Source organism: Lepisma saccharinum, chromosome 5, assembly GCF_977018435.1.
Source record: "Lepisma saccharinum chromosome 5, izLepSacc3.1, whole genome shotgun sequence".
In the NCBI taxonomy this organism is placed as follows: Eukaryota; Metazoa; Arthropoda; class Insecta; order Zygentoma; family Lepismatidae; genus Lepisma; species Lepisma saccharinum.
The window spans coordinates 21,095,809-21,113,483 of record NC_139233.1 but is presented as its reverse complement, the minus strand read 5'-3'; the positions used below and the strand labels follow the sequence as shown (position 1 = coordinate 21,113,483).

The 17,675-nt window shown below is 36.8% G+C and overlaps 1 protein-coding gene across 3 annotated transcripts; it reads left to right on the top strand.

Annotated features, from left to right (window-relative positions):
* The first annotated feature begins 240 nt into the window (after positions 1-240).
* LOC145987710 (uncharacterized) lies at positions 241-15,832 on the top strand. Of its 3 annotated transcripts, none has more exons than XR_014441684.1 (3): positions 241-373; positions 5,809-6,523; positions 12,059-15,832. XR_014441684.1 is itself a non-coding variant. In XM_083122279.1 (3 exons), the coding sequence occupies exons 2-3, from the start codon at positions 5,862-5,864 to the stop codon at positions 13,889-13,891; spliced, it is 1,353 nt and encodes a 450-aa protein (XP_082978405.1). In that variant the 5' UTR covers positions 241-373; positions 5,809-5,861; the 3' UTR covers positions 13,892-15,832. The 3 variants fall into 3 exon arrangements, 2 of the variants coding, with proteins under 2 accessions (XP_082978405.1, XP_082978406.1); XM_083122279.1 differs by having other exon boundaries at positions 13,201-15,832; XM_083122280.1 differs by lacking the exon at positions 241-373 and adding an exon at positions 1,056-1,221 and having other exon boundaries at positions 13,201-15,832.
* The last annotated feature ends 1,843 nt before the right edge of the window (positions 15,833-17,675 follow it).

The window sequence follows — 17,675 nt, the reverse complement described above, 5'->3', positions numbered from 1 at the left end:
ATTAATACCCCCCCCCCCAACGTCCCATTAAAATGTGGGGCCTACAAGGGGCTGAGGTTTGTTTTGGGGGTTTTCCTTCGCCCCTGCCCCCTGTAGCGCCGCCCCTGTCTGTAACATTTGTCATGTCGTGACGTCAATAGACGAAGGTGTTCAATACGTGTTCAATGCGATAAGTGAGACTCTCTACTTATCTTGCAAGAAGGAACAATAACAAAATCACACACATCACACACACCCGTCACCCACTGTCGTTTACGAGTAACTCCGTTCCACTGTTTTTTTATAGGAATGCAATGCAAAGCTCAACAATTTAATTACAGCAGAAATAAGGACTATTCTATTGAAAAATAATGCAACTCTTGGCGCACAATTTGTGAGTAGATCACAAACACATTGTCTTTACCTGGAATAATATCCTTTGTACAGAATGAAAGTGCGGGACTGAGATTAAACGGCCCAAGTTCCGATTATATAATTTTGATCTAGTAATGGTACTCACTCGTTGATGACGATTGAGAATTTTAATAGGTAAAAATGTCGAAGCCGGGAAACGTTTTTCTTCCAATTTACAGGAGAAAGTACGGTACTATTATAGTATGGGAGTGACACCTATAAATCATATATTTCGCACTTTTTTACATTGCTAACGTACTCTTTTGATTAAATGTTAAGTATCCACGAAACGCCTGAAATTCCTTTATTTTCTTATTTTTCACATTGGTACTTACATATTCTGCATTCCTGAGGATTCTTGAAGGAGCCATTTCGTTTTTTTTCACGGAAATAATTATATTTTCGACGTATGAAGTAAGTTTTGTTCGTTTCTTTTTCTCTTCAGTAACACGCTAAATGGCGGTCACAGTTTCACTACCGTAGTCGGCATGCAATGTTTCCACCCCACTCCACCAAAAAATACCTACGTAGCCCCACAAACCATTGATGCATAGCCCCACGAACCATTCATACATAGCCCCATGAACCATTTGCGAAAACGTACCTTCTTCAGTAACAAACACACGTGTTTGGAAACACTGATCGGGATTGACTGGGATTATGTCATCACACACAGGCTACATCCACCTGGAAGTAAATGGATGCAAGAGTTTTTGTGCATCGGTCACACATTTATATCGAAAAATAGATGATTTACCGGCAAAATTGAAAGAACGATGCGAGAAAACACTTCCCCGAACTTCCACAATTCTAAAGAAACTGCATTCGGTAAGTAATTTCTCCTGTAAATTTGAAGAAATGCGTTTCGGGGATACTTAAATTTTACCTTTACGAGTACTTACTGTTACTTGTTATTTCGATTCTGTAACACATTATGGCGGGTGATAGCGTACTGGTTCAGGGTGCGTTGTGCGAGTGTTTTGTCGATTTATGCAGTGTTGCAACCTCGTTCACCGGAAAATACCTACTTTCATGCCAGGATTTGAAATTATGCTAATACCTCGCAAACCATTGACGTTAGCCTCACAAACCATTGACGTTAGCACCAAAAACCATTCACGTTAGCCCCAAAAATCATTTTCCGTAAGGTTAGGTTAGGTTAAGTTAGGTTAGGCAAGCATAGTTAAAAAAAAATTAAAAATTAAAAATACTCGGCACGTCATGTTCTAGTGAAAACACGGCGAGTTTGATGCACTGACTACAGGGTTACGTCATCTTACACACGGAACATTGAGCTCTCCTGCAGAAAGCAAATGGCGGGAGCAGAAACAGCGTGTCGAACAGAGATTTTCGCAGAAAACAACATGTATTCGCATTAAAATGGATCAAAACTACATTCACGAACTTCCACAATGCTACAGATAATGATTTCCGTAAGTACTTTCTCCTGTAAATTTGAAGAAATTCGTCACCCCTATACTATAATGTTACCAAAAGTACTTACGGAATTGAGTTTCTGTGGAATTTCGGAAGGTCGTAGAAGTGTTTTCTCACATTTTTCAATGTATTTGGCCACTAATTCATGTATTTTTCTATAATAATGTCCGTCCGATGCACGAAAGCTGTTGCTTGCATATCCATCCATGTACTTGAACCAGATGTTGCGAGCATCTGATGACGTAATCCCCGGTAAGTGTTTCCAAACACACAGTTCTTTTTCACTATTTTGCCCAACCTAAAGCAACCTAACCTAACCTTACCGTGATGGTGCGGGAATGTTTTTTTGGGCTATGTGTGAATGATTTTTGTTTCTGTATGGGAATGGTTTTCGGGGCTATGCGGGATTTTTTCTGTTAAGAAGGTTGAAACACTGCTTTGCCATTTGAAACACAGCATATCGACAATGCTAGTCAGGATTTGCCTGCCATTTTGCGTGTTCAGGAAGCGATAAAAGAATGAACAATAATTACTCGATATGTCGACAATAGATACTAATTTCGTTAAAGAAAGTGAAATCCCTTGTTAAGCAATCTTTCGCAATGCAGAATAGGTAAGTATGAATGTCAACAAGTACAGAATAAGCGAGTTACAGATGTTTTCCGGCTTTGATAGTTTTACCCTTCGAAGAGCTTCACTGGTGTTATGGGAGAAATGTGCTTGAGACCAGAAATTACATGCTTGTGCGTGGAAGCATTTAGTTTAATGCTAAGAGTCCTAAACCTGATCCATTTAACTTGGCAACGAAAACATTTAGAGATGTTTTATTAATGCTGAGAGTCACAAATCTGATCTGCCTAATGTAACACACATCTGGTCTCGAGCATAAAAATCTGCTGATATTCCATATCTCAGATAACCATAAACCAATAATTGCTGCTTGTTGTGAAGTGGGGATGCTTGCGTAAGCTACTTTTACTTTTTCTGTAAAAATACTTTAGCAAAGCCTTCAACTGTGCTAATTTGTTTCTCCTAGCTTTGAACTTCCTACCACAATCGTTTCTAGTATTCTAAAATACTTTCTAATACTCCCATAAAACTTCATAAAATTAAACATTTAGAAATTTCACCAACTGAACTGACATTAGTTCTCGAAAGCTTTTCAAGGTTCATAAACCATGGAGGATTTGAACATTTTCAGCAAACTGGGGAAAGGGAAGGAGGATATTTGCAACCACCTGCAGTAATCATGGATTCTCCCTACAAAGGACACCCTGTTTACACCCTAGGGGTTACCTTACCACTATAACTTGTGGCGCAACAGCCCGTTAAGGTGGTCAGGGCGTACCTACCGACTGCTCGCCTCACTCCCACCTGTTGAGGTGGAAGATCATCCTACCAGTTACAGGGTGACGTGTGGTCAGGGTGTACCTACCGACTGCTAGCCTCACTCCCACCTGTTGAGGTGGAAGATCATCCTACCAGTTACAGGGTGACGTGTGGTCAGCACGACAAACCCCCAGTCATTGTAGGTTTCCATGACCAGATTACGCTACTCATTCGTAGCTCCCCAATTTCCTCATGATGGTGAGTGGCCACCAATCCCACGCACATGGCGAAATCTCCGGAGAAAAATTGCACACTTCCCTAAGGAGATTCGAACCTGCACACATCCTGTAGCCGGAGCCCAAAGCATGATGCCATAGACATCACGGCCACAGTGCGGGACACCTGACCAACATATGTTAATAAATAATGTGGCAGACACAAAGACAAGTTTACCAAATTATAAGTTTATGTTTCATCATGCCATAACATGTGGGAAGTAAAGCCTCTAATTAATATTTTTTCATTAAGTAATATTCAGACAATCCATACATTTTCATTTCTACATTCCATTGGGGTTGAAAATTATTGTAGGAAGTTGTGAATAGTATATTTTGGGTTGCACCAGTGGCACTAACTTGCATGGTCTTGAGCTCACCCAATATTTTTTTTTTGTTATTAGTTTATATTTGTTATTGTGATTTGTGGTTGAGTGCTTATTGAAATCTTTAAATAACAGATTAAAAAAGAAAGTTAGGATGCATTAATATCATAATACGTGGAAAGTGGGGATTTATGTGAAGTTTTTGAGAAATTATAATTCAAGTGGTTGAACCCACCCAATGTTTTTGAAAAGTTGGCACCCCTGGTTTGAGTACCAATCTTAATACACACTGTCCTGATTTTTGACAACTACAGGTTTTCAATTCTTATCTTAATCAAGGGTGGTGTTCAATTGTTATCCTGATCAAGGGTCTACAGAAAAAAAGAAAATTCAAATGTAATGGCATAGATATTTTCAGATAATTGAACAGTTTCTTGAAAGAAAAAAATAACTGATATTAATAATTCACTGTATTGGGATTTGGTCATTTTATTTTATCTGTTATTCATCCCCACATTAGTTAATCATGGCTGATGGCTTGATGAAACGCAAAAGAGAAAACAAACCACACAGCCAATTCATATTCTTACACTGGAAATCATTGGACTTCAATTAATCCATAGGTTTCGATCCAGTGGTCTGAAAATTCACACATTGAAACCAGTGGCGTGCACAGGATTTTGGAAAGGAGAGGGTTACACATACATTTCTTTAGTAGTGAGCCCTAAATTTACCATTTTGTTCCTGCCTCTGACGTTATTTGTTTAGGAATACTGGGCCAAAAGAAGGGGGTTATGACTCCCACCAACCCCTCCTTGAGCACACCACTGATTGAAACACTGTAATGTGAAAGTGGAAGAATATTTTAAATAAACACAGACTGAGTTAAATTTCTTCTCCTTTTTTGCGTTATAAGGAAAGATTTGATGATTGTGTGTGCACGAATTTGGATTTTTTTACTGAGAATTAAGACAGATTAATCGGCACTGTATTGGTATCAGCTGATATAGGTGTATTGGTTTATCAGAAAATTACTGATATTTTTACCCATCTGACATTAATAGCATGTAATTTAGTGCAAAAGTCTATTTTGTTGTTATTTCTATGACTGTAAACGTATAATTTATATAGCCTCATTTAGTAAGGTCAAGATCTAAATATGCAGTTTCTTGTTGAAGGCCAAATGCATTGTAGTCACTTATATCAGGGAGGTTACCATTCATGCTGCTGAAGGAACATATGCAGTTATATGTTGGGTTAGTGGTGAGACATGTTGCTAGTCAAGTTGGTAGGGTGTCTGACTACCATGCGGGAGATGTGGGTTTGATTCCCAGGGTGGGTGATTTAAGGTTGGAATTTTCTGGCTCTGTCCCTGCCTAAAGAGGCTCCTGAGGCTCACCCAGCCTCAAATCAATGAGTACCAGGTGGCAACCGTAGGGGGTAAAGGTGGCCAGAGCATGGTGCTGATCACATCACCTCCAACATGGCCAAGATCAAAAGTATGTGGGGCCCTACCCCCACATCCCCTAAATGTGTCCTCATGGCACGGTGCTATAAGCATGGGTACTTTACTTTACCATGTTGTGTTAGTAGAATACCAGAATTGGCATTTTATCATTATCTTCAAAAATATCATGTCAATTCATCCTCACTTTCTACCAGAAACAAATGTTGCCGACCAAGTATTTAGTGCCCATGAAGTCACCAAATGGACCTAAATACCAAGAGTCGAATTTCAAATTCTAATGACAAACTAGTATTGTCATGTTTTTTTGTTCTTGTATTGTTTAATAATCATTTCAAATGTTCAAATCCCCAGAGGTGACTATTTTTAATAGCAGGGATATTTAATTACAATTTGAGTTTAAATGATTCTTTTTTTTAAAACTGTTAAACATTTGTAAGAACATGTTTTAATTATTAACAACATTATAAAGTAGTTTATGGTCTAGATGTGCAATGAACTCTATCAAATGGATAGAAAAATATCTAGCCTATATATTTGCTGTATGTTTTCTGGTCATAATTCCATTATTTATTTTATGCAGGTTGATGAATCTAACACATAGAGTAACTGGAAAAATGAACTAATGCAAGAAAAATGGAAACTGCAATATACCCAATGGCTGTGAAAGAAGAGGTGCTGAGAGAAAGTTGTACCACAAGGAACATAAAGGATGAACCGCAAGACATAATGCACTATGCAAAAATTTCAGAAACTTTACAATTGAAACCTATTGCTGAAGAAGTGAAACTAATTGCTATAAAAAAAGAAGATTCATTTCATACTTTTTGTGAGAATTATACATGCACAAATGTTAAAAAAGATGTGAAAGTCGAGAAAAAATCAGTGTCTAATAATATTTATGATGAAAACATATTTAGTGCCCAGAATGTTACAGCTGGCATTAGTTTTGAAAAATCAAACGCTATTGGTGAAGTTAAGAAGAAACTTTATTGTAAAGGGAAACCTTATTTTGAATCCTTTTCTAACAATAATGATAATAATTGTAATAACTACAATTCTCAAGACATTGAAAGTCAGGTTCTAAATTATGGCCAGTCTGTTACTGTAAAAACTGCATCTGATCTAAAACCAAGGCTAGGGAACACACATGAAAACACAGCAGTAAAAGTTGAATATGTACAAGGAATAGAAAGGAAGTCCATTACAAAACAGTGTTACGTTAAGTTGGAAAAAATAGACAGCTCAAGGGTTAGGAGTATATGTTCTCTAAAGCAAGAATTCCCATTGAGCAAAGGGTAAGTGAAATTGTATTCTCTTAATTTGATCCTTACATCTAAATACTTGGGAGAAATTATGTAGGCCCCAAAAATTTCACAACAGAATGAGAATTATTTTCTTGCATGTGATAACCTTTTCTGCTGTTGTAAAATTTATAGTCAGTCCTTATTTTTTTACGTGGGATGTACAACTTTGTCTAGCATAGCAAATCTCATAATAGATCCTCCCCATTAATAGAACAAATAATATTCTTCCATGATCATACAATAGTAATTGCAGTCGCAAGTCACTTTCTCATTATGAGGTGTGTTCAGAAAGTAAGTTCAGATATGCTTTTTTAAAAGAAGGACAAATTTATTGTGGTTAGAATGCTTAAGCCAGAAACTATTTCTTGTTAGACTGGGACAAAGGCTCTTGTAGAAATCACCAATGTTATTCTTTGTTACAAGGATGACTTTCCGTTGGCAGGTTTTAGACACAGGTGCCATTTCAGTGTACCAGTGGGTTGATTGTGTGATGGTGGTGTGTGTCTTCTCTCTGAGTCAATGGGGAAGTTCATATGGGCCTGTGTTTAACAATTTCTGGTCTCTCGTTAGACTTTTCTGAAGTTTCACTTACCTAGTCACCAATATGCGACAACCATGCAGGATCAATAAACAGGGTATCTACCAAAATAACAGATTCAAAATTCTTGACCTTTTTTTCATTTTCCTTAACCTTTATGTATACAACCGCTACTTAGGTAAAGCTGGAAATTAGCAATTAAGGAAATAAATATTTATTTGATGAAATACACCTACCAAAGGCCAGCTAAGATGAAAACTGAAGCTGTGTTTAACAAGAGAATCAGACTTTCCTTATCTATTAATGAATCCTGGACTGCATTTGGCAGACTAGCAAGGCTCTGGCGTCTGGACTCGCAGCCAGTATTATCTTATGTGGGGCTCATTGTGTCGTCCATATATATTTGTGATTTTCCTTTCATCCATCTTATGTTACCACAAGTCATCATCATCGTCACAATTAGCCAAAGGGGCAGAAAAGAGAAGTAAAATAAACTAAATCAGTCATTGTGATAGCAAAAATTCTTGACTTTTGAGTGACTTCTTGACCTACTTGTTGATTTCCTTACTTTTTCTCGACTTTCATGACTGGTAGACATCCTGATAAAGCATCAACATGGATGCCATGAATTGAACTCATACCCATGGCAAATAATAAGCTGGCCCTACAACAGGGGAGTACAAAAGCCTGTGTTCTGGTCTGACAAATGCCTTAATAAGAATAGTAAGCATATCGAGAAGTATTTTATGGTGTTAGGATTTGGACAAACAGGTGCATCTTTTTTCCAAAAATAATAATAATAATAATAATAATAATAATAACCTACAGGAAATACTTTCTGAATAATCTTTGTATTTACATTAGGGATGGGACAGATGAATCGGTACTCTTTTGGAATCTGCCTATATAGGCATATCGGTTTATCGGCAAAGTTACCGATAATTTTATCGATCTGATATATCTTATAATTTAGTGTAATATTCTGCCATTGGGTTACAATTTTTATAGATATAAACATATATATCTCCATGCCTTACATTTTAAAAAAGTAAATATCTAAATATATGTAACTTCTTTTCCATTATAATCATTAAATGTAACATACATTTATTGAGGAGGTCAATGAACTATTGAGTTTCTTCAAGGATCATGTGGAATTTTATATTGGATCAATCGAATATCGGTATCAGTAAATTTTATATATTTATCATTGTGTGCATGGGCACCAACAGGATAGGTCAAGGGAGGTCACTTGATTCCCTCTCAAAACTGAAATATTGCTTACTTCCTCTCCTCTTTCTCTTGTATGTATCTCTTCCCCACCACCCATTTTCTGTATCTCTCTCTTGCTAGATTTGTGTAACATCCCTCTCTCTTACACACACACAGCTTTTCTTTTCTTTCTCTTAAAACATTTATATTTTGTTGTGATCGATAAAAACAGTGTCACATAGTTTTCAATATACCGTATTGGCCCGAATATAAGTTGCCCCTAAGTTGCATATAAGCAGCACCCTAAAATTTGAAGGAGCGAAAAAAAAAAAAAAAAAAAAAAGATGATACCTGAATATAAGCCGAGGGAAGAAAAGAAAATACCGGTAACCATTTACCGGCAGATTCAGGTAAATATAATTAGGTAGGTACATATTTTATCATAAATATAGTACATACAAAATACAGTATCATTATTGAAAAATTAAGGTTACAATTGTGTGCTATACCTACTTCTGTTAACTACCGGCAAAGTACTTATTAGGCAACAAAATTTGCCTATTCACCACCATCACCGCCATCCGGTACTCACTCCATCACTCTCACTGCTTTCCTCCCACTTCAGTAGAAATGAATGAATAACACAATCTTAATAAAAATCAAAGAGTATGTTATCAAGAATGCCGACAGTTTTTACAATGCCCAGTTAGAAACAACAATGCTATTGTTCCTGTTAGAAACAACAATGCTACTGTCGCATTATCGTTATTTCAAAATGAGAAATTGGCACATTATTAACAGCATATGATTTGATGAGATGTCAATTTTTTTAAGGTCGCGAAGATAAGATGCATCCTAATTTTTCACAATAGAGATTTGGATAAAATATGCAGCTTATATTCGGGCCAATACGGTACATTACAATTTTCAAAATTGTAATCCTCTGAAAATGTTTCCACAAGTGCCAGTGGTCGTGTAAATGTATTGTACAAAGAAAGTCAGTTGATCTTAGACCTTGGAACAGGCAACAATACAAAACAACCACATCATCAAAAATATCTGCTAAAGACTAATACAGCACATGCTTGATGCATCTATGCACTCAGCTGGTGTCAAATGCAATAGCCCAATGAAAGTTGCCTACCTCATGTCCTGTGCTCTACATTGGAAATAAATATTCAAGACAGTATGGGTGCGAGGAGGGGTGACATTCCTTGAAAGCACTCCAATGTCAACCGCTCTTCCATGCATCCAGGACTGCATTTTTGCAGGCCAACAAGGCTTTTTGTGCTTGGACCCATGACTAGTGTAATCCAGAGGAATGGGGGTTGTATTGTCTGTGTGTGTGTATATAAATGAAGCTTTCTACCCATATCTCAAAACAACGATTCCTTGTACATATCTGTTACTGTCTTATGTAAGTTTTGAATTGTATTTTTGTTATTTTACATCACTTTTCTGCTACTTTTGGCTATCATGATGATGAGGATGAGTGATGATTAAAATCGATGAAGGGACACTCACAGAAAACACCCATGCCCAGGAACTTTGGGAGTAAGATTCGAAGTCGACCACTTAATCATCGTGTGAGAACCAGAGGAACGAAACTCCGATCTGACGAGCTCTGTTTGGAGTCAGATCGACATATCTCCACTTCTATTCTTTAGCAGTAAGGTGGAGCCATATATCTCCAATTTACTGACATATTCATAAAAATACGTTATTTAATCTCTCCCTTAAATTTGATAAATTGGAGTTACTCTGGTTCTCAGACGACATAATGTGTTCAGCCACCGAGCAGACATACGTAGTATAGAGTGTTCATTACATTTCGTGTCTACGTGGCCTGTCTAGAAAGTATCAGACTTTACGCTGGTAAATGAAAGTCACTTGCCTGGTATGGTTGACGTCCTAATCCCCTTCAAAATAGCCCCCTTGGGATTTCACACGCTTAGCCCAACAAGCCGGCCATTGCTGGAAGCACTTCTGGAGCGGCTCCTTTGGAATGTGTCTCAACTCCGCCATCGCATTGCTCATAATGTCCTCTCGGCTGTCAAAACGGGAGCCTTTCAGTGGAGACTTTAGCTTCGGGAACTACCAGAAGTCGCATGGAGCCATGTGCATCATCATCTCCTCAAGTTATCATGGTATTTAAAAGATCTGCATCCCTGTTGACAATCACCAGCATGTCTTGTGCGACGTTTTCCTGCGAAAGCAGATTGGGCGCAAGTTTTGCTATGCATGCCTAAATCCTCCCGTAAAATTGAAAACACAGAACCTTTGCTGATACCAGTATCATCAGCAATTTCCCTGACTGTGTCAAACTACGATCTTCCATTACCAAGACATCGCACTATGATGCCAGGGGTCCCGGGTTCAAATCCTGGCCTGGGCATGGATATTTGTGAGTGTCAATTCATCAATTTCATCATATCATCTCTCATCCCCATCTACGCAAATTAGCCAAAAGTGGCACAAAAAGCGAAGTAAAATAAAGCAAATCAAATCAAAGCATTAACAAGGACCTCACTTTCTCAACATTTTCTGCATTCTGACTTGTTGATGGCCTCCCAGAATGCTGATCACTCTCTGCCGATGTGCTCCCACTTTTTGAAGCATTTGTACCAGTCCTTTATTTGGGTAACTGCCATGGCACCATCACCAAAAGCCTGTTGAATCTTTCGAATTGTTTTCATTTTCGTCTCCCCAAGCTTCTGGCAAAACTTGATGCATTCCGCCATCCCAGTGAGCAAGAAATTGTGACATTACACAGAAACACTACCTTGCTCGCCAGCTGCCTCCCATCGACTTACGCCCAGCAACATGCGTGCATCTGCTTGAAGGTTCTCTTCACCTCTGTGCAGAATGGAGCCAACCTACCATAGATATTTTCCGCGGGAAATGAAAAGGTCTGATACTTTTTAGACAGGCCACGTATAGTTGTACAACAATTGTCAAAGTGTTTGCAGTTTGGGAAAAGTGGGGGGAAAAAAGGAACTGAAAACCGTAATTTTCAACTTACATAACTTTTGTACAAAAAGTGAATACACATGACACTTACACTGGGTATTAACTTTTGTCTAAACAAGAAAATGATGCTCTACATGAACATTCAGTATGCAAAGATTTATCGTTCTTTATCAGTTCAATGAATACACATAAGAGACCATCGATACACATTGAAAATTTTTGAAAGCGACTCCACAGCTGTCTTTTATCCTTGTTTGTTTTTACTTCATACAAAAACTTTTTTAACCCTTTAGTAACCTTATCCGATGTTTAAAACAAAGTTAATACCCAGTGTAAGACTTATATCTCTATCACTTTTTGGACAAAAGTTACGTGCATTCAAAATTTTGGTTGAGAGATTTTTTGGATACCCTGTAGTTTTGCATATTGAATTATGTAGATTTGATTGGGTAATGTCTTACGTTGCTATGTCTTTAACTATGTGCAAGAGAGAAAATTTCATATATCACATCTGTACCCCCCACTCTTTCATGTGTCGTCTTAAGTATCATGGATGGTAAAAGTAATTATTGTAATACTTTATACTTTCCAGTTGGTAAATGGTAGTTTTTCATGGTTCAGTTTCATGAAATATTTTGGTCTTGTTCTTTATGCAAACACTTTATATTGTACACCGTGTCCCAAAAGGTACCTTACAACTTTGATGTCATACAGCACAACTTGTAATTCTTGTAATTAACATAGAGGAATATACTTTGTTGTAGGTGATTCACCAACACCTAAAGGTGTTTTTTTCTTTGCTTCAGGTATTGAATATGATGGTTTACCACCCAACTGGGTCTTAGATGTGAGAGATGTCCTGGGCAGGACATTTCTAACATGTTGGATTGGAAGAGATGGTCCAATTGCGTGGCTTTCTAGATCACCTGACATTACACCCCTGGACTTCTTTTTGTGGTGCTATGTCAAAGTGTACAACATTCCCATAATTGATCTTGATGATTTGAAGACCAGAATAAGGCTGCCATTGCCACAGTTGACAGGGATATGTTAGAGAGGGCAGTGTTCGAAAAATCTTCTTCAGAGCTAGGTGCCAGCTCTGAAAATCAGATGCCAGGAAACCACCTACTAGCAATTGTACATACTATAAGAAGCTGAGCCGGTCCCTGTGGCAGAGTGGTTAGCACATCGTGCTACGATGCCAGGGGTCCCCGGTTCGAATCTCAGTCTGGGCATAGATATTTGCGAGTGTTCAGTTGTCAATTTCATCATATCACTCATCCCCATCTTCGTAAATTAGCCAAAAGTGGCAAAGAAGCGAAGTAAAATAAACAATTCAATGAAAAATCAATCAATCTATAAGAAGGTGCATCACCATATTCAAAACATCGCTAAATCATGTGAGAAAGCGGAAAATGGGTGGTTGGGGGACAAAGAGTAAGAAATTGTTCCTGATTCTATGGAATGTTCTCAACGTTGATAAAAAAAATCATTTGCTAACTTACGCAGCAATTTGAAGTTAGAATTTTCAAAATTTTGTACATGCAAACTTAAAAAATGCGACAATATTACAGCAAAATATCACAGTCGCCAGGCTGAATTTTTTAGTTGCCATGGCAACCTGGCGGCACAGATTTTTCGAGCCCTGAGAGAGGGTATGGACAAAGTTGGAATTTCGATTAGATGTTGTATGTGACACCAGAGGTGTGCATGTTGAAGTGGACTAACGCACAATAAAACTTCATGTGTTGGTAAATCAATGAGCCATGGCATGTTTCTTTATGTCAGTTGCAAGTTGAGCTGTATGACATCAAAGTTGTAAAGTACCTTTAAGGAACACCCTGCATATCTAGACTAGTCCTGAATGGTCTCTGAATGAAGTGAAGATTTAGCAACACATTTTATCAAAAACTTATAATATTTTACACATGCATTTTGACATTTTTAGATGTGAAAATACTGAAGAAATTAAAGTGAAACAGGATAATCTTCAGTGTTCTTCTGAATGCAGCATGCCTAACAGATCAGCTGAAACACAGCTACGGAAAAGAAACCAAAATCAAGAACTTGTTCGGCCAGAAGTTTGTGAGGATTGCTACACTTGTCAGCAATGTGGTAAGGTGTTTGAAAATAAAATTATGTTCAAGAAACATTTAAAGACACACACAAAAAATAAACTTTTTTTCTGTTCACTATGCAATATGAAATTTCAGAGGAAAACAACGCTCACAAACCATGCAAAAAGGCACCATCTATATGACAAACCTAATGTGTGTTATGAATGTGGAAAATCATTTACCTATAAAGGTGACTTGAGAAAACATATCACAATCCATACGAACGAGCGGCCATTTGTCTGTAAGGAATGTGGAAAAGCATTTAAGCAGAATTCTCATCTCCTGACTCACGGTTTCACTCATAGCAAGGAGAAACCGTTTCTTTGTCAATTGTGTGGGAAAGGGTATCCCGAGAAAGGAAAGCTAACTCTGCATATACGAAAGCATGAACGCAACTATCCATACGACTGTGACTTCTGTGGGAAAGGATTTCCAGAGAAGGGTAAACTAAGCATTCACATTGCAAGTCACGTCAGAAGAACTGCATATTATGTGATGAAACAAAAAAATCAAATGATTTGAAGCATTGGTTTTCTTTGGCATCTTGAATTTTCAACTTGTTAATGTGTCAAAGTAAAAAAACCTGAAATCTTAATGCAAACTGTTTGCATTGCAAGCAAAATTGCATTCAGTCTGCAAAACACACAATTTGTGTAAATATTTACACGTTGGTGAACACTTAATTTTGTCATGTTTTCAATTTCATTTGGGAAGCACAGATACCTCAAATTATGAAACAAAGAATGTTCTCCAGAAGAAAGTGAAATGTTAATTATGAATACGATGATTACTACACAGCTGCAATATACATACTAATTTAATTTCTGAATATGAATTCTTATTTGATATGATAAATACGCTAACAAATAAGTAACCAGAGAATTATTTTATAAATTATTTTTGTACTAGTGTGTTAATAGGAATATTCTCTCTGTTGATCCCAGAGATCATTTAATCAAGCATAGAACAGTGAAAATCAACAATACCTTTTGGGTGTGTGGTTGGTAATACAGTAAAACCTGTCTGTTCTGGAACATGATGGTTCCGAGCAAAATTTTTCCGTCAACAGTTTTCCTTCTTGTACAGGGTTGACTTTAAATACAGTACAGAATGCTGCAGGAAATAATCGACAAAGATTTACATTTCGCATTACTTATAATGTAGAGTACTAATGCATGTATGTACATGAATAAAAATGCGATACAGTCGCAATAAGCATAGCAGAGATTACAATTATGTAACTACACTCAACATGTTGGTACACTTTTTACAGTATTGTAAGAACGTACAGTATGTACTTATGTATCTTTTCGAACCCGGGACCCCTGGCATCGTAGCGCGATGTGCATAGAGGGAAAGAGAAATATTGAAAGATGGAATAAGAGAGGTGAAGAAAGATTGAGATAAAAGTGAAGAATAAAGAAAGAGATAACAAGAAAAATAGAAAGATAACGAAAGAACAGAGGAGAAATAGACAAAGAAAGGTGGAGAAAGAGGGTAAGAGATGAAAGAAAGAAACTGAATCGTAACAGCTATGAGTATTGTAGCGCATTTGTTCATATCGACAGTGTTACCGATAAGCGAGTGGCAACAGAGGCATGTTCCACTTACAGTATTGCATTGTTTTCTTGCGAGCGAAAAAAATAAAGGAAGAAATTTCCGTCTTACTGAGAATAAAAAAATCTTGGTCTTTAAATGGTGTTCCGTTTCCGCCTTAAGCAGGTCATTTTCAGGTATAAAATCTGTCCGTCCTGTGGACTTTTTTTTTCCGTATTTACAGGTTTCCTTCTTATAGAGGTTCTGGGATATGCAGTTTTTACTGTATTTCCTGTGAGTTATTCATAATGACAACATTTCGACTTAAGATAGATGTACAAATGTTTGAAGTGATGCAATGAAATATAAAAATTGTATGTTAAGATATGTATATCAGCATTTGTAACCCTTCAAGAATATGCACACAGGTTTATGTTCAAGTATAGTAAGGGTGTCACATTGTCCCCTTACACTATGTAGTATTAGAAAACTAGTGGTGGCCAACTGTGACCCATGACAGGTGGTGATGGAGGGCTAAAATTTTTGAACATATAAGGAAAGTAATAACTTTTTTTGTGTTATAGTTTTCCATGAGAATGTGAATCAGTTTCGTTCCATGTGGCTTTCATAGATTACATATTGTGTTTCTGAGTCAAAGATTCTGAGATTTGTCACCACATTAAATTCAATATGGTAAAAATTATATTTTCACAAAAAATCAAATACTTTCAAATGATGAAATTGTGTGAAAAGCTTCAAATTGTGTGGGGTGACAATCATAGGCGCGCATTGCTTTTTATTTCTAGGGTATACAAAGTATGTACTCTTTTAAGAAACGTCCGTAAAACAACATCCTCAAGTTAGCCTAATTTGTTGTTATTTCAGTAGTATAATTTCTGTTATTATTATTTTGAAATTAATAAACAGTTCTATAATTATTGAATTTTTATTATTTAATATCACTTTTCTAACTTTTGAAGTTAATTGTAATGAAAAATGAATTAGTATTGCTTTTGCATGTAGCTATAAATGAAGTAAGTTAAGGAGGAAACACATTGAAATACACTGGGGAAGTTCAAAGTAAAAAATAGTTTTGCTTATAAACTAAGGGTATTCAAACTGTGCAGTGCCTCTATGGGAGACACTGAAGTTTCTCAGGGAGGCATGTGAACATTTGAAAAAGATATTACCCTTTTCCTCAAAGTTTAAAGTGTGTTAATATCAATATCTTCAAAACGATCCATGTACGATTCACTTAGTAATAACCATGTTCCTTTGTATGCCCTGATTTGTTTTTCTTTCTTTCCAAAAATGTATGTAGATATGAGAGCTCTACACACTTTCGTTCTGTATTATTGCAAGTCACGTAGGTTGTCGCACAGCAATGTCATCTCACCTTGTTTTTGAACTGAGACAGAAACATACATTTCTGATATTTTCGACGAACTAAATGTTCTGAATATATCTCTACAACAGTGATATCAACATTCTGCACCTATCGGACAAGGTGGCAACCTTCGAAAGGAATTTGCTGCTTTGGAAGTGAAAGGAAATATTTAAGTTGAAAACATTGGTGATTGCTTTCTACATTGAGCATGTTGTTAGAAGAAAGGAAGCTACAATCAAATGAAGAAATCGAATCATGTTTGTGAAACGCTTGTCACAACTTCATCTACATTTCAGAAATGCTTTCCACAGGTCACACACACAGCACAAGTGGATCAGGGATCCATTCAATGCAAACCCTCCACTAAATTTTACCACAGCAGAAGAGGAGCAACTTATCAATCTTTCTTCAAACTTGGACTACGTTTCTTCCTGCAACATTGCATGAATTGTGGAACTCCAATGAATAGACCTCTTTTATCTTTTAGGTTCCTAAAATAGGCTCTAAAAATCCGAAAATAGGTTCTAGAAACCTTAAATTAGGTTCCACAAAGACTTAATTTGGTACAAAATTACTGAAAAATACTGATTACATACAATTGTTAAAAACAAAATTTCACAAGAACCGTAATAACCAAATATTAATTTTCTAAACAAATTTTCATTTCTTTATATCATTTTCAAAATTATCTACAAATTATTATAATACTGCAGTTGTGCTGTTAGAAAATGTTACTTGTTGATATGAAAAATTAATTACGTATGTATAAGTTGCTGCACAATATCAGGGTGGCTACTCACTTGGAATTCCTCAAATTCCGGGAATTACACGTGAATTATTGGCTCCGGAAATTATGTGTGAATTATTGGCTCTGGAAATTATTCATGAATTTTGGCAAAACATGAAATAAGGTACAAGCGGATGTTTTCTCTATTCCAATTTTTCTCCATAGACGTGAAAAATTGCAACTTGTATTATTCCAAATCCCATTAATTTTATACATGTTTATAAATGCTCTGAGGCAAGTTTCTCTCAGCTTTTAGTTTAGCTTTTTTAGGAAGAAAAAGAGCTACATGGAAAATAAAACTAAATTTTCTCAATTCATTTACTTTGTTAGTGTCTTTTACAGAACAATCTATCTGTCAAATCTCCCTAATTTCAATTAATTACTGTGAACGAAGTACGATGAATTGTGTAATAACTGTAACACCAAATGAAAGGCCACATCTTCAAGTTTTGTTTTCATGACTTGAAGTTGTCAGTTTGCTCACTACGCAGCACCACGGTCGCATAAATAAAAATGGTGACTGTTCAACAATGTGCGCATGCAGTGGTGTGGTATGCTGAGACAAAATCTGTGATTGCAACGCAACAAAATTTCAG

Excerpts from the sequence above, each read along its gene's own strand:
- LOC145987710 (XM_083122279.1), top strand. The coding sequence starts at position 5,862 with ATGGAAACTGCAATATACCCAATGGCTGTGAAAGAAGAGGTGCTGAGA. Across the intron at positions 6,524-13,200 it reads GAATTCCCATTGAGCAAAGG|ATGTGAAAATACTGAAGAAA; the intron begins GTAAGTGAAATT and ends TGACATTTTTAG.